General features: G+C 40.5%; 1 protein-coding gene across 5 annotated transcripts; it reads right to left on the bottom strand.

Moving 5' to 3' along the window:
- Positions 1-372: 372 nt before the first annotated feature.
- On the bottom strand, positions 373-27,954 carry cacng8b (calcium channel, voltage-dependent, gamma subunit 8b). 5 transcript variants are annotated; one of them, XM_084943327.1, is made up of 6 exons: positions 27,585-27,954; positions 10,742-11,031; positions 9,767-9,991; positions 6,816-6,899; positions 4,262-4,402; positions 373-2,930 (listed from the first exon to the last, which is right to left on the bottom strand). In XM_084943327.1, exons 3-6 carry the CDS (start codon positions 9,987-9,989, stop codon positions 2,128-2,130), a joined length of 1,251 nt encoding a protein of 416 aa, XP_084799453.1. In that variant the 5' UTR covers positions 9,990-9,991; positions 10,742-11,031; positions 27,585-27,954; the 3' UTR covers positions 373-2,127. The 5 variants fall into 5 exon arrangements, with proteins under 5 accessions (XP_084799453.1, XP_084799452.1, XP_084799455.1 ...); XM_084943326.1 differs by having other exon boundaries at positions 27,596-27,954; XM_084943329.1 differs by lacking the exon at positions 27,585-27,954 and adding an exon at positions 26,780-27,213.

Raw genomic sequence — 27,954 nt, 5'->3', positions numbered from 1 at the left:
AGTTGACAACATAATAAAGTGTCTATGAAGTTAATGCCTAATTAACTTGTTTTTGTCAACCACCATAACAAATTAAAATAAACTAAATAATTTTATATATGAGTGGCTTTGCACTGAATATGAACAGAATTAAATCTGAATCTTTATGATTCAACTGTGTTTTTTCACAGCCTTCTACTGTAGTGCAACAATAGGAGAAAGAACATGAAACACAAATTAACTGCAGGACTTTTTTTTAGTACAGTATTTGTAAAATATTGTATTGCTTCATTTACTCGTGTAAAAAATCAGAATATTCCACCTTTTTTTTCAGTCTACTTCTGAGGTTCTACTGAACAACAAAAAAAGAAAAAAAAGACAGTACTCTGTAAATATTTCTGTTATTGTTTTTTTTTATAAACTTCGTGCAATACAGTGTTTTAAGTTTATCACACATTTAGATAAACCATAATCATTTATCTAGATATATCTATTCTCAACTACATACTATTCATATTGCCCACATAAATGCTATCTGTGTGCATTTTTAATCACATTTTTTTCTTTTTCTGAAATGAAATCAAACAAATGAAAATAATCTGGAAGCATCTGGTCATTGTTTTTGTTTCTTCATTATACCACGTAGCAGGTGAATCCACAGTCTCCACCTAGATCTGCAGTCACTCGGGACAGTTTGGAAGAGGGTGGGATGGCTGGGTGTTACATGTGTCTACATTCTCATCAACATAAACAGCGCAGAGTTCAGACTCAGGAGTTACTGGGGAAGCACAGTGAAAGGAATCTTTGGGGAGCTTAAGGGGTTGTCTGTGGTGAAGCCGCCATTGGTGATAAAGTAGGGAAAACACTGATCGTGTGGCCGTAAATGGGCAGATATGGCGGGCCAGGGTTGGCGGTTGAAACCACCCGACAAGAGTCCAGGGACGGCACTGGGAGCAAAACACTTAAGCCAAACCGGCTCGTTCCAAAATGCATACCCATTTTGAACAGTGGTCCCGAGAAACATGTCTATAGACGTTACAAATATATGTATGCATAATTACAATGTACAGGTATCTTTTTTAAACCCTTTAACCCACATATACAGAGTGTTTTTCTTTTTTGCCACTGAAAATGATGATTTGCATGTGTCACTTTGGGACTTTTCATAGAAAAAATCTGCTTTTTTTTGTTTTGTTTTTCTCCTCAGGCAGCAACCTTCACCTGATTCTGTACAAATGTGTAATTCTATGTCTCTTTTTTTTTTCCTGCTACGTCTGAGCAGAGGTTCTGTTAATGCCCAAGAACAAACATCTTCAACACGACTAGAGCTACAATTACTACTGTTCACACTGATTAGAATGGAAATAAGACTAACAGAGGCCCATAGAAAACTCAGACTCATAATAACAATGAAGTTGGTGAGCTGTCGCAGTCACTCACATTATTGTTGCATTTCTTTCAGTATCAATATTGGAAGACAATTTACAGTATTCACATCTGACTTCATCATATAAATGAAAATCATACAACATTTGGGTTAAAAAAGAAAAAATAATTATACAGGCTCTCATTCTCCCACGTTATTGTGCACACTCATGCTGGACACTGACATATTACAGCTCACTGTTAGTCCCAGTGGCTCTGCATGGAAGAGATTCACAGTAAAAGTCATAAAGGAAAAGAAAATGTGAAAATTAAAATTTCATTCTAAATTATAGTGTTTGCACATACAGCTAGCCTGTAATAACTCTAAGAATAATCACAACAACAATTTTACATCAATGATGGCCTGGTTAAATTAGCGGTAATATTGCACAAAAATTATGTGAAACATTTTCATAATAGCCCAAGGTTAATTGCGTTTGATCATTAACAAAATAAATCATTTCTAGCACATTAAAATATCAAAATAGTTTTATTGTGAAAGTTCATTGTTGTTGTTATTATCGCTCTGTTATTACTCTTCTTTTTATCCTCAGTGAGATTGAGTAGACTAAATAACAGTGAACATGGAGGGAGAGATGTAGCGTTTTACCTGTCTGCCTGTGTTTCTACCTCCTGTTGAGCCTGCAGTGCTCCTTTCTGGCTTCCCTCTTTCTTTACTACCCATCCTCCTCCCTCCTCACCTACCCCTCTAATACCCTTCCTCTACACAGGTGTTGTTTTTCTATTGAGGGTGTTAGAGTTGCTCTCCCTGTCTCCCTTCAGCCTGTCCAGAGTCCCCATCCCTCGCTCCCTGTCGACTGTGGATGAGGTGAAGGGCGGAGGGCCAGAGCCCACAGAGTTGGGAATTGGTGGATTGGAGTTGGAAGAATTGGAAGGGTTGTGGGACTTGAGTGATGGGAGAGTACCGCTCATCATCACCCCCCCTCCCCCTACGCCTCCATCCTTTGGAAAGCAGTTGTGGAGCTGGTAGAGCGTGGCCCTGTCCACCGTTCCATACATGGGCGGCAACCCTCCCAGCTTGGGGTCACGGGACAACGTGTACAGGGAGATGTCTCCTCCAGCCAGGGCTGTGTGGGAGCGAGAGTGCGGGTTGGGTAGAGTGGACACTGAAATGGGGCCCTGGGAAAGTAGTGCAGAGGGGGGCAGCCCGAAGTTCTTTCCTCCACCTCCCCCCACAGGCGAGGGGTCTCGGGAGCGGGAAGGGTCGGTCGAACGGGATGAGGAGCGAGAGCGGCGGCGGAAGCGGTAGCTGGGCAGGCGGAGCATGGCGTGCGTGGTACTTTTGAAAATGTCGGTGCGAGAACGGCAGCGGAGCTCCTTGTTCTTCTCGATGTAGATGTTGACAGCCAGCACCCCCACCATTTCAGCCATAATGAAGGAAAGGCCTCCAAAGTAAAAGGACCAACCATAGGAGTACTGCCATTTCTTATCCTCATCCTTCTTCGGAGAAATGTCCCCCAGTGCAGCCGAGATGTAGACAATCACACCAATTATGTTGCTCAGACCTGCGACAGCACAGAAATACGATATTTATAAAAGATGTACACAAACATGGGCCTGCATACAGTGCTAATACATAAATTTGTCTGACATTTGTTAATAAAAACAACAGGTAGCCATTAAATTGGCAGCGACAGGTACCCCCAAACAAAGCATAGAAACTGTTGTGCCACATGATATTCTCCAGAACACTGTTCACACATCTACCCTGCTAAAAAAAGGTATAACAACCATTTAAAACCAATCAGATCTCAATGGAAAAAAATGCAGGATATCTACACTGATATGGACTGGGTAATGCGTTAGGTACAAACGGATCCTACAGCATTTCAAGGAGAAGAAAATTGTCATCCTACAGAGAGCTGAATTCAAAGACACTGCAAAACCGAAGTGAAAAAATGATGCAGGACTGAAACAGAATGTCCCAGACATTAAATCTACTGGATTTAGATCAAGTGATGGTGGGAGCCAGTTAATGGTATCAATTCCTTCATCCTCCAGGAACTGCCTCCATGCTCTCAGCAGATGAGCATTGTCATGTACCAGGACGATCCCAGGACCCACTGCACCAGCATATGGCCTGACAGTGGACCCAAGGACTATATCCTGATACCCAATGGCAGTCAGGGTGCTGTTGCCTAGCTTGTAGAGGTCCTTGCATCCCTCCATGGATACGCCTCCCCAGACCATCACTGATCCACCACCAAAACAGTCATGCTGAATGCTATTACAGGCAGCATAACGTTCTTCTCCAGACCCTTTCACATCTCTCATGTGTTTAGGGTGAACCTGGTCTGATCTATGAAAAGCACATGGTGCCCATGATGGACCTGCAAATTCTAGTATTCTATGTCAAATGCTAACCAAATCGGGCTCCACAGCGCTGAACAGTGAGGACAGGGCCCACTAGACAATGTCAGGCCCCGAGGCCACCCTCATGAAGCCTGTTTTTGATTATTTGGTCAGGCACATTCATACTAGAGGCCTGCTGTAGGTAATTTTTGACCCTAGCCAAATGCAAAACTAGTGAAAAAACAGTCAGGAAAAATAAGGAGGGAAAAATGTCATTTCCTCTCTAGGGGGTTGTCTCACTGTTGTCCCTCTAGTGCATCCGTGTTAATTTCATTAACTCCAAAAGAGATGAAACTGATTAACAACCCCCTCTGCTACTTAACCGACCAGATCAATATCCCAGAGGTGTAACTGACTTGGCACTACTATAAAAACGTGTTCCTGTATTTTGTTTTTAGCAGTGTAGATAAATACATGAAGACATGTGCACACAAGCACAGATACTGAGCTACATACAGAGTTATGTAAAACGGTCCTCACTTACCTGCAGCCACGAAGAGGATCCCTGCCCCCAGGATAATATTCCTTTTGCTTTTATAGAAACGACTAGCAGCAATGCAAACTCCTCCCATCAGCAGAAGGATGGCACTAAGGATGGGGAAGATGTTGGAAGCCCTGACTACCCCTAAAAGAATGGAAGATGAAGAGTAAATGAAACAAGCAAGAAGCTATTACTGTGCAACATGACATCAAGAAACTTAATGAATAGAAGATTTTCACCAGATCAAAACTTGCTTTTGGTAAAGTCTGTGTAATATAATCAAATTGCCTAAATAAGCACAAGTTATTTAGCTCTTGTATACAGGACAGAACAGTCAATTATGTCATAGGTTTTCTAACAGAGTATCACAAGCATTTTATTCTGAAATGGGTCTGTTAGAAAAACCCTATACAAAAAATAAGATCATTGTTGCAACTGTGATTGGCTTCTTCATTAAATCAACATGCAATTGTTGTGCCTGTGCTGCAGGCAAATTTACAAATTGCTCTTCTGATGTGTTTTTGACAAAGTAGGTGCTCAGAGAGTGTTTATTGCAGCCTTAACGAGTGTATCCTGGCACTACGACAACTAGGACTAAATTTTTTATGCTCATTTGTAGCACTTTCACATTTAAAGAAAACATTTATTCTCTGTCTGAAAAAAGTACCACAAGGCTCCATTTTTGGACCTCCATCTTTCTCTTTGTACCCATAATATTTGCTTTAACTGTTATGACTGACTATGACTATGAAGTTTATTTTTATAGTGAAACACATTGGTGCATGTCCTGTCCAGCCTTTCCTTAACTGGCTTATTGATTAAATTTTCCAAATTTTAATGAGAGCAAGACAGAAGTTATGTTGTTCCAGTGGCACCAACTGCACCTCCTGTGTCACATTTTCTTCTTGACCTTATATAAGAAATTCATTATCACTAATTTAGGTGTGAAAATGAATCATTCTCTATAGTTCGATCCTCATGGGAACACAGTGTCTAATTCCTGCCTTTTCCACTTGAGGCTGCTGTCACAAATCAAGCCTCTCCTGTCCATATGCAAACCTTGAAACATTAATACATGCTTTTATTACGTCTCCTCTCGATTACTGCAATGCACTTTTCATAGGAATTAGCTTGACTTCACGCTCCTTTGCACCTCCTACAACTGGTGCAGAACGCTGCCGCTAGATTTTTATCTGGTGCAACCAATAACACTCCAATTTTAGCTTCTCTACACTGGCTTCCAGAGCCTTTACAAATCCACTTTAAAATCCTTTTATTTGTTTTTAATTCTCTAAGTGGTTGTTTCCCCCGTTTCAGCTGTGTGCGCTGTTACATCCTTACATCCCGTCTCGTTCTCTCAGGTTAGCAGACCAGACGACTTCGCTTGTTACAAAGATGCAACACAAACTCAAAGACGATAGAGCTTTCACAGCCTCGGCTCCATGTATGTGGAACAATTTGCCATCGCACTTCAGGCAGTCTCCTTCACTTGCTGTTTTTAACTCTTGTTTACAGACACATTTTTACGCCATGGCCTTTGACCCAGTGTGTTCTGTAACTTTTACCCTTTGGTCTTTTATGTTTGCTGTTATTGTGCAGCACTTTGATCCGCACTGTAGTGTTTTATAAATAAAGTGGTATGGCATGGTAACCTAAGCCATGTTAAAATAAGAAATATAAGGAAAATCGTTCTGAGCTGACATCAACTCCACACAAGAGTAGAAAACCCATTGGAAACCAAGCGTTTAGTGCTGTCTGACCCCTGACCTTTTGGCTCACTGGGATTTCTTTCGCTATGCTTAATATGATCATCTAACATTGAAACTGTAAGAAGCATATTTCCCTATAAGGATTACAAGGAAGAAATTATAGCCAACCTGTTTCTGTGCTCCTACTGTAGTGACAGGTGGAGAAAAACATTCTATGTCCTTGTTAACCAAGGCTTAGAAAATGTGAGAAAAATGGGTAAAAATGCTATGAAATAATTAAATATGTTGAAATTTGCTTTAAATAAAATACACAGAATACTTTTTTGAGGAAATTAATTGCTCAGTTCTAGGCACCCAACTGAATCAAACCCTTCCCATGTGGCCCCCGGTCCTTTCAGGAGGCCTGCCAACCACACACACACACACACACACACACACACACACACACACACACACACACACACACACACACACATTAACATGCCTCTCTCATCTAGGACAACTAGGCCACAGGAGAGAAAATGCCACCTAAATGCCAGCAAAATGCCTCTGCAACATTGTAAACAGAGCACAAGCTTTTCTTTACGTATGCACGGGCACACATGCATCATATCAGTGCAGAAAGACATGACTGCAGGGCATTGAGCATGAACTAGGGCACCCCTTCTCTCATGGCTTTGTAAACCTTGTCACGTGTTTATTTCTTCTTGATTGAGAGAATGAGCAATAAAACGCCAAGTTTAAAGCATCAAGGCGTCATTTTATACTTTGCTCTTAATTTGTTCTCAGGTTGTTTTTTTGTTCCCCCTCTACATCACCCACGCCTGGCACTTCAGGTAATAACTTACGTAGGACGTACTCTGCCCCATCATGGTCAAAGTCTGCATCCTCTGGGAAGTGGTTAATCTGAGAGCACACTCCTCTCTTCACTCCTGAGACAGACAAGAAGAAAAATGGTGACCAGACTCAACAAAAGGCAACAACTCAAAGCTGAAGCCTTATGAGAACAGTTTCTATCCTCTTGATGAAAAGACTGATTGACCTGGAAAATGTTGTACCGTGATTCGAAAATGAATCCAAGCAAATGCGCTGAATGGTAAATTTGGGAATATTGTTTAGGAACATCATCGAGGTTAATGACTCTTGTTGTAATTACAGCTTATGTTAGTAATGTCACAAACACAGTGAACGCACAGGCACAACGTAAATACATACAAGCAGACACACAGGCAGACCGATAACTACCCGGCGGGGTCTTGAATGTAGACAGACAGACGAACGGAGGGACGCACGGAACGATGATGACAGCCCACCACTGTTGTTGGTGGATGGATTTTGAGAAAGGTGGAGTGATGAAATGAAGAGACACAGACTGAGGGAGAGACGAACAGATGTGGGGTGAGATGGTCTCTCAGTGCTCCTACATTTCCACAGGTAGGTCTGTAAAGAAACAGATGGTGGTACAATGGGAGGGAAATACTGGATGAGCCACATGGATCAGGCATTTTTGAAACCCTGCATTAGTCTATGTTGGCATTTTCCATCGTCCTTTATTAAACCACAAATCCAGGACTGTGAAAATACCACCTTATGCACACACGTTCTTAGAGTATTCTATATCTATAGTCTTATATAAATGTAAGAGTTAGTTTTAGAAACACTGGTTCATGTGGTCTGCTGCCCTAAGAGGCAGAGAGAGTGAATAAAACGTTTCAGTAGCCAAATAGGCTAGTCAGTATTTCAGAAACTGCTGATCTGCTGGGATTTTCCTACACAATCATCTCTAGGATTTACAGAGAATTGTCTGAAAAACAGAAAACATCCAATGTGCAGCAGTTCTTTAGGTGAAAATGCTTCATTGATATGAGAGGACAGAGGACTGCTTCGTGTAATAAACCTCATTACAACCAATATATACATCTCTCAATTCATTTCATGGATTCCCATCAGCTGTGTGACGCTGTCAATCCAATATGGAGCAACATTTCAGAGGAACATTTCCAGCACCTTGTTGAATTTGTGCCAGGAAATAATTAAGGTAGCTCTGAAGACAAAAGGGTCAACTGAATAAAGTATTCAATGAGTGTATGTGAACGTGCTTCCAATATTATCTCACTACATGACCTCAAACACAGCTGTGCTAAGTGACTCTGGCAGCTGACATGTTCAGTATCGGCTCACACATTTGTGGGATTATCTAACAAAAAATCACACAGACAGATAAAATCTTCATTGACTGGTAAGTCAGTGCAACCCCACCTTGAATGAGTCTGCAGAGGGGAGAAGAGGACAGGACACGTCTATATCCACAGCACAATGTGCCACCCACCTGCAGGCATAAATCTTTTGGAGCTAGCATGTCCTGCATTTCCACCCCTTCTACACCTCACTGCATCACTGCACAACTACTGAGCATCTATCTTGGCTGAATACTCCACAGACATCAAGGATACTTGACCTCTAAGCCACGCCAAGACTCTGTCAGCTTTACTGCAGCAGAAAAGGCTGAAAACGAGAGGAAACTACAAGGAGGCAAAGATGAGGACAAACCAGTGAAAGATGAAATGTAAAAATGTTTTGGGGGAGGAAGGCAGAGGGATAGCAAGTGGAAAAAACTGAGAGAGAAAGGGGTGAGGGAAAGAGTGGGTGGGGGTGCACTGCAGCAGAGCTGCAAGGGCTAGAGCTTATCTCTAATTGGCTGCTTTGCTATCAGGAAGCTTAGAGATGAGGACAAATTAGCTTTGTACAATGACCAAGCCCAGGATGGGCCAGGGATGCTTTATAAAGAGAGCCAAGCGGTTTTCCTGGAGACAAAAAAAAGCTTTTACCTCAGTCTGCATGTGAGCAAAGGCACAGATCGCAAACTCACACCACCCCTTTGCTTCTTCACTGTTAACTCCATCCCAGCTTTTACTGTAGAGTGTCAGGCAGGCAGTGTAATGTATAATGAATTAGCAGCTTGTGTTGCAGTGACACAAGAAGTGAAGATTGAGAGATGGTTGCTGCCAGATTCTGTATCTTCCGCCACTTGAAATGAGAAGCCGATGGGTGAACAGAGGCTTTTGTTTCAGCAATTGACTTGAATGAATGCATCCTGAATCACAGACAATGATTAATGGATTATTTTGGATGAGGGTTACGCTTCAGTATCACGTAATTATATTGCAATTATGCAAAATTGTTTTTTTGGCCCTGTGGCACGGTCGACCAAATACAAATGAAATGTGTATGTTGGTGCTGCTGCAGTGCTGCGCCCTCCTGAACAAAGTTTTTCTAAAGTCAAGTGAGAGGTTCTTGCTGTTAGACTCTGATCCCATTTAACAGAAGAACAATGCATACTATTAAAAAATATGTGACTGAATAATGGGAAATGTATTCCCATTTATAAGCTTTAACATTTCAATGAGATACGATTTTCTAGTTGGACCTCAGGAGCGGGTTTCAGGCCACCAGCTTGAAAGTTAAATAGTTGAATATAGAAAATTAAAAAAAGAGCCAATAAATACAGTATAATAAACAGAGTATCAGAATTACAGCATGCAGTGATTAACGTGATTTAAACAGTGGTTCAATTCATCTGCTGTCTGCATAGCATCCAGTCTGAAACCACCACGACCATAACTTAAAGTCAAACAATACTGTGAGTGCCCGTCCACCCTGCAACTCTATTATCTCTCTCAGTTGAATATGAACCTAAAGATCCAGAAAGTAGCTATAAACTTCAAACTTTTTCAAACATGCATCTACTTAAGTCCAAATCCCGCACACAGATTCCTGTCCATGAAAGCTCTTTTGTTACCTTCCAAGCAGCATATTCTCCATAGACCGGAGTGGGTGAGAGCACCAGGGTCCTTCTTGTCCTTATTATGAGGGTCATCCTGGGTCACGTTGGCTGTGCTGTTGCAGATGAGGGCACGGGAGTACAGCCAGTAGTCCGTGCCTATTGCCACCGTCATCAGGCCGAAGGCAGCGAATGCCCCCACGGTGGTGAGAAGGATCTGGATCCCCTTCTCACACACCATGCCTTTAAGGGAAACCAGAAAGTTGGAGAGAGTGGGCATCAGGAGTGCAAATAAAAAGCATTTATCGAAGAGCAGGAGAACAAGGAAGAACTTAACAAAGTGCAGTTTATTAAAAAAGACAGCAAACAAAGAAGGTGAGATGATGAGGAGCAGGAGGAGGCGAGGGGCACCGGTGGGAGGGAGAGAGGGAGGCGATGAGAAAAGATGAGCGCGAGGTGTAGGCGGATGTGGGAGGTGCATAAGTGGCTCTATGATGTGTCCTTGGAGGAGAGTTTGATGACTCTGCTGACTCTGCTTAACAAGACAGAATTGATGTGAAGCACAACAGATTTCACCCTCCCAAACTCAGTCTACTCCATATTCATGACCCTGACAATGTTCTCCCCCTCGGTATCAGCAGGGCTCGATGCACACACACACACACACACACACACACACACACACACACACACACACACACACACACACACACACACACACAGCAGATGAAACATGGGATCACCTTGCACCTACTTCTATTACAGAGGCAATGTTGGTGAACCTCTTACATACAAACATCCATGTATACACTCACACATTACATAATTCACTTACAGCCTTTCACATTGAACCAGGCAAGTGTGAAAGACAGAAAGTTGCCTCAGTATCGCAGAGTTACCTCCACAGATATTTCTGTTGTGTTAAAAGTTTCCTTTTCACAGACACAAATGTGCTAAACCTGACGGTGCAGAGAGTGACAAAGTGAGACCTACCTGACGGCGAGTTTCTATCCTTCGACTCAATTTTGAAATCTTTCTTTTCCTCGTCAGTGAAGAACGTGCTGTCCCCTCGATCCGGACAGCATCCATCGACTGTGTTCACCCGCTCTCCTCTCTCCTTCTTGCTCTTGTCCTCTCTCTTGCCTCTGTCTCTTTCTCTCTCTTTCTTTTCGACTCACTGGAAAGTTGGTGCTGGTGGAAGTTGTGGACGGTTGTCCCGCCCTCTGCTCGTCTGCTGTTAGCAGGAAACTTGCAGATAGAAGTCCATGGTCACTGCTCTGCTGCTGCACATGAACAAAGACAGAAATATATTGCACTGTATTACATTTATGTACAGCAGTAAATATTAAGTCATGACTCTGCAGATGAGAGCTATTACGTAACGGTTGACATGATCCATTGCTGTATTTAACTTTTTTCCCATGTGCATTTATAAGACTTTTTAGCTGGTATCATGGATAACAAAGAGCTGTATAAATTAGGACTAAATTAGTAAATGGACTCTTATTGTTGCTGTGATTTTTGGGTCAACGACATATTATGAAAAAGTAAATGTGGCACATTACATTACTTTCCTTAAATTAAAATTTCATTTTGCCAGCTCAACAGTAGGGTTAGGGCCAGGGTATCCTTCATATCCTTATATTTGAGAAAAATGATATTTCTGTTGGCATGTGGTCATTTGGGAAGACTTCCATAAAATTTTTTAAGTTATTATGAATTAATTTAAGTTATCCCAAGTAAGATTTATAATATGCTCAATATTTGCTTGGAACCAAGTCGCAACATCCGTGGATTGAAATAGAAACATGCAGTTCCTCAAATGCACAGCTCTACAACAACGTTATACATTCACCAGCCTATTTGTAAGGTCCATCTCGAGAGTAATGGGTTGGACCTTCTTAAAGCTGGTGTTAAGGCACCCAGTGTGTGCCAAGAAAATATCCCCCACAACATTATCCCACCACCAGCAGCAGCCTGAACCATTAATACTTAATAATTTATCAGTGGGTGGTTGTAGCTCAGGAGGCCAATCGGAAGGTTGGTGTTTCGATCCCTGGCTCCTCTGGTCTCCGGTCTGCATGTCTCAGTATCCTTGGGAAAGATACTGAACCCCAAGTGGCTCTCCCATGTCTTCCATGGAGTATGTTAGATAGAACGCACTTATGTGTAGCAAACAATACTTGTATGAATGAGTGAATGGGCCATGTTGTATAAAGCACTTTGAGTAGAACAGAAGGGCGGTCTACAAGAACCACTTAATTTACTATTTATACTTTCACACTGCTAATGTCAAATTCTCACCTTACCTTCTGAATGTTGCAGCAATGTTTTTCTAATCTTCTACTGTCTAATTTTGATGAGCCTGTGGGATTTGTAGCCTCAGTTTCATGTTCTTAGCTGACATGAATGGCACTTGGTGTGGTCTTCAGCTGTTGTAGCACATTTTCTTGAAGGTTTGACATGTTGTGTTATCAGAAATGCTCTTCTGTATACCGTGTTTGTAACAAGTGGAAGGCAACAGTTTGAACTTTGGCTGCCTTCCTATTATCCTGAAGTGGTCTGGCCATTCTATTCTGACCTCTAACATCAACAAAGTATTCCCCCCAAAGAACTGCTGCTCACTGGATATGTTGTGTTTTTCCATTCTCTGTAAAACACAGAAATGGTTGTGTGGGGAAATCACAGCAGATCATTTGTTTCTAAATTTCTCAGACCAGCCTATCTGACACCAACAACCATACTTTAGTAAAGTCACTTAGATCACCTGGATTCCCCATTCTGATGCTTGGTTTGAACTTCAGCAGATCATCTTGAATGTGTCTAGATGCCTAAATCACTGAGTTGGTATGGGATTAGCTGATAGTTGTATTAACAAGCAACTCAACAGATGTACTTAACAAAGTAGCTGGTGTATGTCAGGCTTGGGATAGCTATGCAGTCCCTGTTAGTTTTATTTATTTCATTGTTGGGTTTTAAAGATTACAGCAGGATTGCTGGTAGTAAGAAAATTATCAGATACTTCAAGTGGGCAATTATTCTTAGCACTAATACTAGTGGCATGAAAGTAATAAATGGAAGTAGCTGTAATGTAAAGCATAGTACAAAAATAGCTGATTACCCCTTAGTGGCATATACAAGCAATGAGATTTTTTCAGCTCACCTGTTTGAATTTTATTCAGGCTTAAAGTTTATTTATTAGTGCCGTGGCTGCCTTAACTAGCCAATGCTAACTGCTAGCTTCTTCTGCTGGGATTCACCAATTTGTTTTTAATTCACTGAGCTTGACCTCTTTACAGTTTGGCCTTTTATATAATTAAATGTACTAACGGACCTCCCAAAAATTCTGTGCATCCCCTTTGGTGAGTGAATGTCTTATGTTTATTTAATTACACATCACAGTTAGCAGGTGTATGTGAGATGCACTCAGCTAGCTAAGCTTGGGGCGATCATGGCTCAAGAGTTGTCAGTTTGTCCTGTATTCGGAAGGTTGCCAGTTCGAGCCCCGGCTCCGACAGTTTTGGTCGTTGTGTCCTTGGGCAAGACACTTTACCCGTTGCCTACTTGTGGTGGTCAGAGGGCCCGGTGGTGCTAGTGTCCTGCAGCCTCTGTCAGTGCGCCCAAGGGTAGCTGTGGCTACAATGTAGCTTGCCATCACCAGTGTGTGTGAATGACTGAATGTAGTGTAAAGCGCTTTGGGTCCTTAGGGACTAAGTAAAGCACTATACAAATATAGACCATTTACTTGTTAGCATTCATGGATAAATTAGCACTCCAACCTTGGTTATTGAATCTGAAATTAAAAATGGTGAAACATTTTATGTACTTGAAATCAGCACACTGTCACCGTGATAGTGATGTGTCGTCGTGAACGAAATGGCTCTTAGAGCCGGTTCTTTGATGTGAACGACGTGAGCTGGCTCCTTATCGCGAGCCGTGTTTTTTTTTTTTCTTTCTCTCACCCTCTCTCTCGCACATTTTTCTGCTTCACTCCGCACGCGAGCCTTGTGCTTTGCGCTGGGAAGAGGGGGAGGGGCGGTAGTTACACTTGCAGGACTTGTACACTTGTAGCACAGGAACAGAGCGGGAGGGAGAGACAGAGAAAGAGAGCCAGGGACAACAACGTCACATTAGAAAGGTATAGTAATCATCCACAACTATTTTCAGTTGCAGATGATAAAGGATTCAGAAAGTTTATTCATGCAGGCCCATATGACAGAGAATGTGCATCTTCTTTTTGTTTTCATATTTTAATTTATATTTAATTGTGTTGTGGTTTGCAGTATTTTGTGTTGTTTCACTTTAAATTTGTTTAAAATGAAAAAGCTGAAATTTTAAATAGTTAAAAGTTGAAATGTGAATAGTTGGTTTTTGTATTATATGATTTATTTATTACATTTTATGTGGAGTGAATAAATAAATGTATATTTACGATGGCCCCTCGAGACAAAGCCCATACAAACTTCAAAACACGTACGAACTCTGAAGCACGTACAAACTCGAAAACACGTAAAAACTCAGAAGCACGTAAAAACTCCAAAACACGTACAAAAGACAAAAGAAGTGCTCCAGGATGCTAGGGCGCAGTGTTGAGTTTTTGTTACCTAGTGGCTACACAAGCCAGGAAGTACCAACGACCGGATTTGGTGTGTGGTAGTAACAGGTAAATGAACATTTTTTAAAATTATTTGAATATATATGTGTACTTGTGTATAACTACACAAACCATACACATATGCCTTCAATTGTGTAATTTAAGTGATCTAGGTAGCTCTGTTTTGGAAGTTCAGTTAACGCTAGAAATGTGTTTTGGAGTTTGTACGTGTTTTGTCTCTAGGGGCCACCACATATATTTATATATAAACATATATAAATAAAACCACTTTTTTTTACATTAGTAATTCCTTTTGTGCATAATTTTATATTATTGTTAATAATAAATTAATTAAAGCAACAAAACAACCTGAAGAGCCGGTTCGGAGCCGAAAGAGCCGGCTCTTTTTAGTGAGCCGAGCCGAAAGAGCCGGTTCTCTAAAAAGAGCCGGAAATCCCATCACTACACCGTGAGGCATGCTGATGTTAGCATTTAGCTCGACTGCTGCCTAACAGACCTGTGTGGCATTCAGGAATGTAGACGGTTTGTAAATTAATGGAAGTGAAGTGTATGGCATGAGTTATGATTTATTTTCCATGCTTAGGGTTATGGCCAAATTAGTTTTTCCATTTTCAGCTCTACGCTCAGTTGTGTGTTTTAACACTGTTAACAGAAAGTGTAATCACAGGAGGGACAGCTTTACAGGTTAACGAAAGAATGAATCCAGAGCAAGGAAACTGCATCTACTCTGAATAAGAGGAGCAAGAGGGGGAGGCAGGGAGGACCAACCCGACATTGTTACCATAGCAACATTGAATTCCAAAGTCTGGATCAGCATCGAGCGAGGGGGGTGGTGGGGGGAGACAGAGGGAGAAAGGGGCAGAGATGGGAAAGAAAGAGGCAGAAATAAGGCAGATATTTCAAGACACTAACAGCGTGTTGACTCTGAGACCCGGGCAGAAGGACGAGCGCGCTAAAGCTTTATCAATAGATAAATGTGTGACCACAGCAACACAGATGCTCTGGGTCACACACACACACGCTCATAAATACACATGAATAAAGACTAAACGGCATCCGTTACCGAGGGCACAGGAAGTATTTCCTTTTCTCAGCGTCTTTGTATGATGGGTTTTGAAACAAACACGAGGGTAGGATGGAGCAGCACACATTATTCAGCAAACATTATTTAGCAGACATAATGCAGTGCAGTCAAGTCTGTTAATATTTGATGATGCAATATGGCACCGTGATCAAAATAGGTTACATCCTGTTTGCATTGTGAGGCCCAAAACAGAGCTGCCTCAGAGACAGAAAAAAAGACATGGAAGGAGAAACGGTGTGTGTGTGTGTGTGTGTGTGTGTGTGCACATTTCCTCTCCAGTGCTTCTGAGGATGGGTCTAGTCCAATCTTATTGAATCCCAGCAATGTTCCCCTCAGCTCCCTTTGGTTAGACAGTTAGCCTTGTATCTCTGCTTTCAGGCATCTTATTATGTAAACTGTCAAATGACACCACCATAGTGTGGCTTATTATTTATACACTGTGGTTGAATATGTGTAAGCAAACAAGCGAAAGTGATTGTGTGTGTGTGTGTGTGTGTGCGTGCCGTATGACCTTCCAACCCTATCAACATGCTGCCTCTCCCTGTGGAAAATACATTTCTAGAAGGGATTACACTATCTCCAAGGCGTAAAAATACAGTATCTAATCTGTGTGTACGTGTGTGTGTGTATAGTCTTTGACTCCATGTAATGAATGACCTTAAGAATAACCTACAAAGTTACTCTCCCGAGTAAAAACTCCCCTGCGTGGGCGGAGATCATAATTGTCATTTAATTATCTGTAATTTCTATTTTCCAGCAATAATTAAGAAAGAGGGGAAAGAAGAGAATGGCACAGAAGCTAGAGCAAGAGAGCGTGAAAGAACAAGAGGCCATGAAAAAAAATTAAAGAGCTGCACAAAAAATATTAAAGGGGTTCAAGGTCAGATAAGGGAGAAGGCATTGTAACTTTTCTTTAGGCTAACAGGAGTCTTGCTTTTTTAAAGAAGTCTTTATGGTGTAGTTAAAAGGGTATGTGAACATGACATGCTTCTTTTGCAGTTTAAAATGAGAAGACTTTGTACTTTGGGGAAACATATACTGATTTAGGCTAGGTTGTATCGGGTAAAACAATAAAAAAAGAGACTGCAATAACACTGTCTCTACCAAAAACCTCCTCCATGCAGGGATTTTGTTGCTCTATGAAACCCCACTTTGGCATTTTGATAATGAGCCATAATGCTGTAACCATGCAAAGTAGACTTATTATGAGCTATGACACTACAATGCTTTGTGCTCCTGTGGAAACAACAAGTCCGTATTACGTTAACAATCTTTGACAAAAATGCATTTAATTTGAAATGTTGCAGAAAAGAACTACTCTACCTACAATCCTAAACTGATACAATCTCTGACTGATGGGAGTTGCTGTTACTGTGGAAATGTTTAAACCCCATAACATCATGTCACTTATTGATCACAAAACCTCAAAAACCATCAGAGCGGTGATTGCATTCAGGAGCGAAGCACTGTACCATAACCAGGCTATATTACTTTACGGCCTGATTATTGACAAAAAAAACCTACATATTGTTATTATACAACACTATTATTAATCACATTAATCACAAACCCTACGATAATGAAAAGGATTCAATTCAACTGCTATGGAATTAGAGACTCACAGTTGGTTATTTAAGGAGTAGTTCCTTCACCATTAAAATAATTATGTTCGGTCCTTTAAAGTTTCTTTTTTTGCTTTGTTTTTCTTCTTTTTTGATCCAAATATTTTTTTATGGTCACGATACAACTGACAACCAGTATTATCTTTTTTTAAAAATTCAATGTCTGGTTAGAAAATACAGAAAAAACACAATGGTACGTTAGATTGTAACTTTACAGAGCTTTTTTCAGTGTAAGGAAGGCACAAACAGCAAGTTCACTTGTTGAAATGGAGAACTTATAAAAGTGGAATTTCTATTGTCTGTAAAAATACCGGTATAAACTTTTACGTAAAATAAAAGTGTCATATAACAATATAATTAAAATATAGGGAAGCCATGCATTTACACGCACTTGTGCACCACACCAGCCTTTCTTTTTAGGCAGAATGATCATTTCTACCTAAAAAGGTAGTAATCATAACCAAGCACTACTTCAACAATTTGCAAGATATTTTCCAATACTTTCCCCCCCAAACTGTTTGTTAAAGATGGAAACAACAAACTTGTTTCAACACTTGAGGCAAAAACACAATGTCGAGCATAAGCAGGCTATGATGGCATGTGAGAAGAAGATCCTAACAAACCACAGAGTAAATAATTAATCTCTGTAACTCTGGTTAGTTGCACTCCAAATGACAGAAAGAGCAAACAGTGGATGGGAAATATTGATGACATTATATGGTGATGGTCTTAAACAGCTTTAAGAACCTTGACCCAAGATGTAACATCCCAGGCTGAATTTTTTTTTCAGTATATTATGTGACAATATTGTGCAGCTCCTGAAGCCTTACAAGGTTAGTTACTGTTAAAGTGTTAAACAGTTATGTTAACACTTTTACTTCTCCACTGAAAACACTACCTGAGCTCTGTGAACTGGCTATATGCTACTGTTTGACTATAACTCTGGTGGTGCTGCTGGAACTTTGCAGCAACAGTTTCACAGTTTGATTTAGGCAGTCTTTCATCAATGGAATATATCTTTTGTTTTGTTTACACTAATACATATTGCTGTATTGCAAACTGCAATCATTAATATATCATGTAATCAGTATTGCTTTTCTATGTCATCATAAATATCATTATCATTAGTGATAAATACCATTATTGCAAATATCATGATATAATTTTGAGGCTACAGCATCCACACCCTAGTGGTCAGTGTTGAGCTCTGCAGAGTCTTTTGTCAGCAGATATTTGCAACTGACAGTGTTGTTAATCTTGCAAGCACTGGGGTTGTACTCTTGACTGCTGATTGGCCAATCCATACACTCGATGATCTACTGTGTTACTGACACAAGTGGGACATCAGTTACATGCCAGAGTTAACCCATTTTTGCAGCAGAAAGAACGGTAACACTTTATAATACAGCCTGCAACCAAAGACATAATTCTTCTGTAATTAAATGGAATTTCCATGTATTTTGTTGTTCCATGTAAATAACATTGTAATAATGTTTAGATGGACAAACTAAAGGTAGTAAACTAGATTAAGGGGCTCAGTCAGCTTTTTACAGGAAACCAAGAAAAAATTATATTGTAGGTAAATTTCAGTAGTGTGTAAGTCATTTTAAGTACTGCATACGTAACAACACATGCAGGTATTTTGCAGGAAAAGAAATACAAATTATACTGTAAGCTTAAGTTATTTTAAGTGTGGTAATACATCAGCATAATTACGATGTGAGATGGGGAAAGAATAAGACTTTTCAGTATTATAAAGTGGCTTAACTTCTGGGTATTTTATAAGAAAGGAGACACACATTGTATTTGAAGTAATTTTAAGAACAGTGTAAGTAAAAAAGGACAGCTGCATAACACAAAATTCATCATGCACATTAGCTGAATGAATATTAAATAATGATGTAAAAAAAATAAAGACGTAAAAGGCAAAGTTAAGTCACTCCATAATATGGTGTACTCCCGACATAAAATGGGAAAATATTGCATTTGCTCAAAGGTAAACACACATTACTTAAAATTACATACAGTATAATTTGTGTCACTCTCCTTGCAAAATAGCTGGAAGTTAGGAAAGATTAAGTCACTACATAATATGGACCTTGCCCCAAAATGTAAGATGGGAAAATATTGTTTGTCTATTGTACATCTTTGTCTACATTACTGGGAAATTATCCAGTACTTACAATTGCTTATGCACTACATACATTTACTTGCAATATAATTTCTGGTTTGTTTGACTTGTTACCCTCTTATTCTTGTGTAATGCCTTTATATATTTTCATGTAAATATAATTACAATGTAATTTTGAATAAAATCTATTGAACTCCCTTTTTATTGCAGGAGAATTAGACCCGTAGTAACGAGCCGTGTTGCAAAGTGTTACCGAAAGAATACACCATCTGCAACACACTGGGCATCTTTACTACTTTGAACTTACCCAACCTAAACGAGATTTCTAAGTCTAACTTACTCAACCTTTACAAACTGTCCGCATGACTGCATTTCATAAAATAAAAAAAAATCAAAGAGACAACATTCCAATCACAGGGCAACGAGGCAACAACCAACAAAGTATGTACTCTAAAAACCGTAGGCTACATTTTCAGTAACAGGATGTTCTGTAAATCAAGAATTAACGTATTTTAATATAGTTTGTCCCATAATTGCTCTTTAGAATACTTGCAGTGGGCAACAGCTGTCTGTCAGCAGCAGCAGCAGCAGTCCACCTACACCAAGCTGGATGTAAAGTATTTTCTCTCATCAAAAAGTAAAATTTATATCATGATAGGAAATGTCAGATGTGTTGTTGCTCTGGATATTTAGAGATACAGATTTGGAATGTAATGAGCACATGTTGGAGTAGTGTATGCTCTGCAATTCTACTCCATTGTTAGGTGGTTGGCAGAAAACACGATGATGTCATAATATATCATGTTTACTTCAGGTTTTGTGGATCTAAATTCTTAAATGTTATTGGAATAAAATTATAGTGACACATGATATAGATATAGAAGAACCTTGAGGAGTCTATGATGTACCTGTGTGCCAAGTTTGGCTGCTCAACTTCTGACTTGGTAGAAGTTCGCAGACAGACGGGCAGGCAGAAGGATTTTGTGTATTTTATTAAGATATGGACAGGTCTGTTGTTATCATTTCTGTGTAAGATAACAAGGTTAAAATGATTTATGATGCGCCAATGCAAGCTTAATGTCTGTTTATAATTCATTTAGGCCAGGAGGTCTCACAGGTGGAGTGCACTCAAGTTTAGGCCACAATGCACTCAAGTGCCTTGTGGCATATATAGATAGAAAGTCTGTATATGTTTTTTGGTTGAAGAGTAGATGACTTCTAAAGTCCAAGATTTTCTAACTGCACCCTGAGGAAATAGTGGATAATTAACAGTGGCAGTATTATTTCAATAGTTGCGTCACAGTGATTAGTTCAAACGTTAATGTGGACAAAAGATTTTACACATTTAGTTCTGTTTGCAGGTCCTGTGGGGTACTACTGCATATGTGCAGAAATCTGTACAAATGCCCTCTGTGGCTCCCAAGGGGGCTGCGCAAGATCTGACAAGCGATTTCACTTGACTCAGTGCTGATCTGAGCTGAGGAATACAAAAAAAGGAGGAGGGGGAGTTTGAATATGAAAGAGGTGAGCTTAGCCAGACCTCTAACTCTCTCCTCACCCCTGCTTGAGGCTAGCAGATCAAAGCAACATTAACCACAACTAACATAGCAGACCTGAATCTCAAATCCACACTGTCAGCGGCCATTGTGTACCGTGCTTAATGCAGGTGCCAGGTTGAAGGATGAAGAATGTGAGAAATAAATAAGATAGTACCTGTAGCTCAATTCTGATCCTTTTTTAAACTGTTGCAAACCTGACGATGTCATAAGAGTGCACTGCAGCATCACCTATTTTACATTATGAAATAGTGGGTTCAGAGCCGCTCTTCTCTGCAATAATTTTCACACTGGTCGTAATAGCAAATGATTGCAGGAGTGGTGATAAATTCTGGATAGTACTGGAGTTTGTGTGGATGTAATATACACATTCCCCTTTGCCATAAATCTGAGCATCCCGGACCTAACACCCTCACAGTGATGCCTTCATTGTATGTTGCTAGCTAGGGGCAATTAGCTGTAGCTGGACTTGCTGCAGAAACAAAGGCTTTGGAAGCAAGCGGCTGCAGGGACCATTACAGAACCAGGCTCTCACTTGCCTAAAAAAAAAAACTTCAGATATAATCAGATCTACCTGTGTGACTCATTCCCAGCAAGGCAGGCCACCTTGCTTGTATGAAATACAAGCATGCCCAATGAGTTGTGGCGCTAATAACACAGCCATAAATCACACAGGAGATTTGAATTTTGTAGCAGCTGCTCCATTAGCTATTCATTGCATAAATCAGCTACCAAACTGCTTGTTGAATAAATGATGACAGCCGTAATAAGTTTTTCCACACATGTGAAAGGCAGTGGTCCTGCGTGGGCAAGTGTGGAAGTTTTCAGTGCAGCATCTACACACACACACACACACACACACACACAAGGGTATCACATGGAAGGAAGAATTATGTCTGGTCTCCACAGGACCAGAATCGGGACTGTAGTTATTGAAAATGACATAAGCTAACAGTGAGTGCTTGACCAAAAGTGAGTGCTTGACCAAAAACATGCATTAGGCCTACTTATGATGGCAGATCTAAAAATACAAGCCGAGTATTCTATTCTGAGGTCCTGATGGCGGCAGTGAACATTAGGAAAACATGCACAAATATTCAGAGCAGTGACTTTTGGTAGCCGCAGTGATTTTTCCCCTTAATCATGAGAAAGAGCTACACACCTGAGCTCATTGCTGAGCTCCCACATCTGGCAGGCGCACATTTACATCTTTGCACGCTCACATGCAGAAACACACACGCGAATGCACAGAAAAAAAAAAAGAAAAATAGGAAGAAATCCACATGCAAACGAACCAAGCACATATGCGGCCTTTAACACCCACAACTGTCAAAATGATGACAACAAATGCATAAAATAGGTCATCTTTAAAAGGTACTTTATAGTGTAGCTGAACTGCCATTAAGCCCTCATGAAGAGTCTGCTAAGATCCTCTGACTCCATGTGACCAAGGCTTTGCCTGTCTGAGCAGAAGTGCCTGAGGAGGCAGTGGCAGTAACACCTTGGTTTAAGAGGCTCTCAAAATAAAGTGTCTCTGAATGACTGGATGCTCATGAACCCGTGAATCCATGCTTAAACACATGGACACTTGCAACCATGAACTTTAAATATTCCAGTCTTCACAGATTAAACCGCTTTCTGACAGCAATTCTAACACAAAATTGCCCTTTAAATTTATAGTTATTATACATAAAAGAGTGAGTTATCCTGTTATGTAAGTGCAGCAGGGGAGAAACAAATTAACCAGGAAACAAGCTTGCAAATAACTCAAGAAGAAAGCTGCCCTTTGTAAAGATAGAAAAACTGGGGATTATAATTATTTTATTACTGCTCTAATACAGAGTTTAGTCAACAAGACTTTGGGAAACTCAAACAAGTGCCTATCCAGTTTAACCAGGGAGATATCTTCCAGTAATGTGTGATCAGCAGTTAAATTAGGCCTGCAACAGATTTTCATTACTGATTCATACGTTATATGACTGTCTCGTTAATTTAATTTTAATTACCATTTGGCTTCAAATGATTAATAAAATGAGAGAATTGAGATGAAATGATTATTGTACTTCATTCTGTTTTTGAATCCCTCTCCCTCTTCACTTTTGCACCTCCCTTAAAGTCTAAATACACAATGTCATGCTGTGGCATATTTAGTTCAGTTCACATTTATTTATTATTTATTATTTATTTCATTTTTTTCCAGTTGATTTATAATTTATGTTCAAAGAAATGCACTTAAATACAAATAAAGTAACAATAACTAATAGGTTTCACCATAAATGAGTAGTTCTAATGTGGTGCCTGTTTTCTTTATGATTTGGTTCCTGTTAACAAAATATCAAACTTACCTAAAGCCCAAGCAGGTGATTTAAAGATGTTTTAACTGTCTGACAAACAGGGTATCCAGTGCATCATGTAAGAGAAATGCATGAAATCATCATTAATGAGAAGGTAAAAATGAGTCCTCAACCCCACTAAACAGAATATCAACATATGTAGCATATCTAAATATGTAACTAAAGATACTAAGTTAAACACTTGCCGCATCATCTTCATTATTTCTTAGGTTGATGCAGTGATGTTATGGGTGTTTTTTATTTTTGTAAAAACTGAAAAACAAAGAAAGAAAGAAAAAAAATGATAAATGTTATAATTTACAAGTTTTTCGTTGATAGATCTCAGCCAGTTGTTTAAAAATATGATATTCAGATTTTCTTTCAGACATGTGAAACATAAACTGATTTCCTGAACATTTGTTATGTTTGGTGATTTATTTACTCGTCTACGCTCTGTCCTCCTCTGCTTGGATCAGCTGACTGTGTTGGGATTCCAAACACGCCTGTTGCCAGAAAAAGCCACCGATTGTATCTTTACATTTCGCAATTAAAATGGGAAGAGGTGCAGCGATTTAATAAAACACTTGCAAACATAAATGTAAATAAAGCATGTAAGCCAAAAACAGTTCGCACAATTCTAACGAGTTTGAAAGTCAATATTTGGTATGACCACCTTTATTTTTCAACTGCCTGAACTCTCTTAAGCAAGCGTTCCTGTCATTTCTTTGAGTAGTCTTCAGAAATAGTTCTCTGGGATTCTTGAAGGACATTCAAAGCACTTCTTCAGATTTTGGCCGCCTTTTGTTCTGTTCTCTGATGATCCCAGACTGGTTCACTAATGTTGAGTTTACTATGGATCAGTCCTGGACTAATAATCAGGGTTTGGCTCCAAGGGAGACCAATCCATCACTGACAGTGTTCAACTGTGTGTTTTTCTATCCGGGTATGTTTTTAGTGCACTGGCAGTGTGTTTGGGATCATCGTCATACTAAGAAATGAAGCTGTTATCAATCAGATGCTTTCCAGATGGTACTGCATGGTGGATCAAAATCTGATGGTACTTTTCTACCTTCCCAATTTTATCAATTCTGACAAGATCCCCAACACCAATGACTGAAGCGCAGCCACAAACATGACAGAGTCTCCAGCATGTTTTACACACGGCTGTAGACACTCACTGTTGTACCTTATCCTGACCTCCTCTGTACATTTAACATTACCCATTGCAAACCTTTCAGTTGATTACAATGGTAATGCCAGCTGTATCAAAAAACTAGGAATTCAGGGTAACAACACAAAGTACATTCAAACCCGACTCTTACTGCCTCGTGGCAGCTACACGAGTCACCATCATGAAGTTTTTGCTTTTCCGAGTGTGGTTTTTCCTGCACTTGTGGGTGTCATTTTTCTTCAGTGTGTAACGATACACTAGGACGCTTGGCTCCTGTGACATCTCTAGGTTTATGAGAATACACATAAGCCTATTTAAGAAACTGTTGAGCAGAGTTTTCTCAAGATCTGCATACTAGATAATTTCTGGATCGTTTCATAAATAAATAGGGAAAAGAGTTGATGACAAATGTAAATGAGCAAACTCTTGTGGACCTGGGGTCTGCTCTGTTAATCACTCAGCTAATCTCAAACAGATGTTTAGCAGATAGTCATTCATTTATTTACTCATAGGCTTAATAGTAGAGTGATATGTCTGCACCTACTCTGAGTCACATAATCTATTTCATGTGTGAGCAGCTTCAATATTCTAATATAAACAACTAAGACTCTCACTCACACCTACACCGTTTTGTAATCTGTTTGTGGGATTTAGTTACAGGTGCTGCAACCTGTATCTCCAGCCTTGTGCTGGCCTATCAGACATGCTAACACAGTTTCTGTCGTGTTTTTATGCTGCATGCTCCTGCACACACGGACAGGTCAGCTAACAGCATATCACTGACACAACACGGTTCGATCACAGGCTCTTACAACCCTGCTCTTAGGCTATACAAGCTTAAGCAGAGCACTTAAAAACACTAAAGCTCTGGGTTAATTGATGCATGGGTCATAGCCACTGAGAACGGAGTCATTTAGAATGCTTTGGATAAAAGCCTCTGCTCACTGGAGTTATAAGCAGTGTTGTGTATTGAATGTAAGCTTTCCCAATACTGCAAGACTTGCTACAAGTGTAAGTTTAGACTTTTTCTTTAAATATGCAGGAGTTTCTTTTTACTCATAGGGTAGAGATGAAAAGTTATGCAGTAATGTGAATGAACATTAGATTTTTAAGGGGCTGTATTTCAAACTGAGGCATTTGTGGCTCTTGTACAGCACCGGGCTTCCTCCTGCACTAAAGAGAGGAATGAACAGTGTGAAATCTCAGACCATCAAGAAAATTGCAGCAAAGGCATTGATCCTCTGAACAACAGCTACATGACAGATGTGATGATCATTGCAGAATTGCTTCTCCTCAAAGGGAGAAAGCGAGACAGAGAGAGAAAGAGACCAACCAGGAGTGAAATTTAAGCGAGACAGGTAAACGAGTGGAAACAGTCAAAAGTTAGAGATCCTTTCCGATTGTTGTGGACCGCTTGAGCATTAGATGATTATAATTTGGCCAGCGTTAAATCACACCTACAGCCTGTTTGGGCTACGCATCAGTATTGACTGCAGTGAGTCAACTTAGAGTGTAAAAAGCAGATCTTAGAGCCAACTCAGGGGTTTTGAAAGTGATCCAAAATCCACAGAGACGATCATCAAGGCCACACGTACATCACACACACACGGCACAGACAGTGTTTAGCACGTGGGAGGCGGAGGAACTGAGGGGGTGTGACAGGGCCAAGATCACTTAATGAAAGAATCACTGATAGCTGATAAAGAGGTGGGCGGCAAATGGCAGCACCGTGATACAAAAACGACACCTTTGATTTCTCATCAGACATAACCGAACCTTTTAGGCCCTTTCGGTGTGCAGTGTGTAACATGAAACTTGCACTTTATGCTGTCATTAAGTCACACAACTGAAGTTATAGCGCAAACAGTAACTGCATGCATTTGCACAGAATTACACGCAGTTAATTAATGATTTGAGGTGTAGTTAAGAAATGAACAATTTTAGGCTCTCATCCATTATCTCATTGCTGATAATATTTAAGAAATGCACAAATATTTCAGTTTAGCTGCCACCCAGTGCCCACATTTGGCATGATCACACAGGAAAAGTTCAACAGCAAACTTGCAACATCAAGTGACAGAAAACAAAACAAGGGTATAAATGAACAGTGTAAAAGCAGAGCGCTGATGGTCATTTATGCTGGCTTTTTAAAACCAAAGGCTGGTCCCCAAACGGAATAGATGCAGCACTCAGTGAGAAGCTGAGCTTAGTGGGTATAAACTTGTGCTACAGTCATCAACACTGTAGGCGAGCACAACAGCGTATTTCTCATTGAATAATGAAAATTTCTGAGAAAACACTCAGAGCTGCAACCTGCCATGGGCTGCAGGCACAATGAAGACAGGTATAAGTCACTGTGCTGTTTGCTGACAGTGCACAGAAACTCCTGAATACTGCAGTGCACACTCCTACATAATTTCCAATTCAAGACGTTTCAGTCCTCCTTTAGCAATGACATGATGTGAGCTGTGATGAATACTGAATGGCTGATCGCGTGCCAGGTGTTCGGTGCCCTTTACCTCTGGATCTGTCGAAGCTGCACAGGTTGTTCAGTGAGAGAAGACTGTGGAAAATAATGGAAAAAATACGCGTCTGATGCAATGATGTGGCCCAGGTTCAACATGGAGCCAAGATGAGATGCTGGCCCTGCACTCCAAAGCGGTGCATAACACACTGATGAGACACATACGAGCTCAGAGCCACGGGGCCGAGAGCGTGCAGAGCTGACTTATAGTGATGCGGACTGCGGTGCATTTGTTAACAGAGTACGCTACACACATCACCCTGCCTGCATAGGCTGCACGGTGGAAAATGGACGCCTAGCATCGAGAGACCAGTACAGAGAAAACTCAGCGGACTGGGACACGAATGACACACCGAGACTCGCATTCGCACACGCTGAAATAACTCTCCATCCTCGGGGAAGCGGCCGATCATGTCAGCGAACGCAGCAGATATTTTAGTCTCCACAGCTGCGGCGTGAATGCAGGCAGAGCTTAAAAACGAGCTATTAAAATGATCATTTGCATAATAGACGTTGCGGTCGCTAATTATAGGCCCGCGCAAAATAGGTGGGAATATTATCATTCAGCATTTAATCAGAGAGAGAGAGGGAGACGGAGAGGAGTGGTGGAAGTCTGAGAAATATTATTATTCTTTTCTGGAATTACGATATCAACACTGTCAGTAGTGTGTTAAGTTGCAGGAAACCTGAAACAAATCAATGTGCTATGAAAATGAGCCTGGGTGAACTGTCATTCATTAAGCTGCAAAGTCAAAACAACAGTGTCTCAATGCAATTATAATCATTTTAAAGAAGCTTACAGCGGTCTTACCTGCAGGCTCTCTCTCTCTCTCTCTCTTTTAAATTTCCGAGCTTCGCAGCGCCTTGCACTCCCAGAGAGAGAAGGGGATGGAGGGAACAGGAGAGAGGAGGTGGACGGCGCTAAATAACGGGTCTATCGAGGCAACAAAATAAATAATTAAATCGAAAGGGGTGATTAAAAATCATGAATTTAGGAGCAAAAAGAAATAAAAAGAGTGAAGTCTCAGGTCCCGGTTAAATTTAAGTCTGAGATGGAAAATGGTTCAGCGTGTGTGTATATATTAAAAAAAGGCTAGTACAAAACACGTCACTGAACACGGATTTGTCTACAGTGGATGTGGCCGCTGCTTGTGTGTACTCGGGGAGAAT

Source organism: Perissodus microlepis, chromosome 11 (genome assembly GCF_051167445.1).
Source record: "Perissodus microlepis isolate ML-2025 ecotype Zambia chromosome 11, ASM5116744v1, whole genome shotgun sequence".
In the NCBI taxonomy this organism is placed as follows: domain Eukaryota; kingdom Metazoa; phylum Chordata; class Actinopteri; order Cichliformes; family Cichlidae; genus Perissodus; species Perissodus microlepis.
This window is presented reverse-complemented; position numbering and strand designations above follow the sequence as displayed.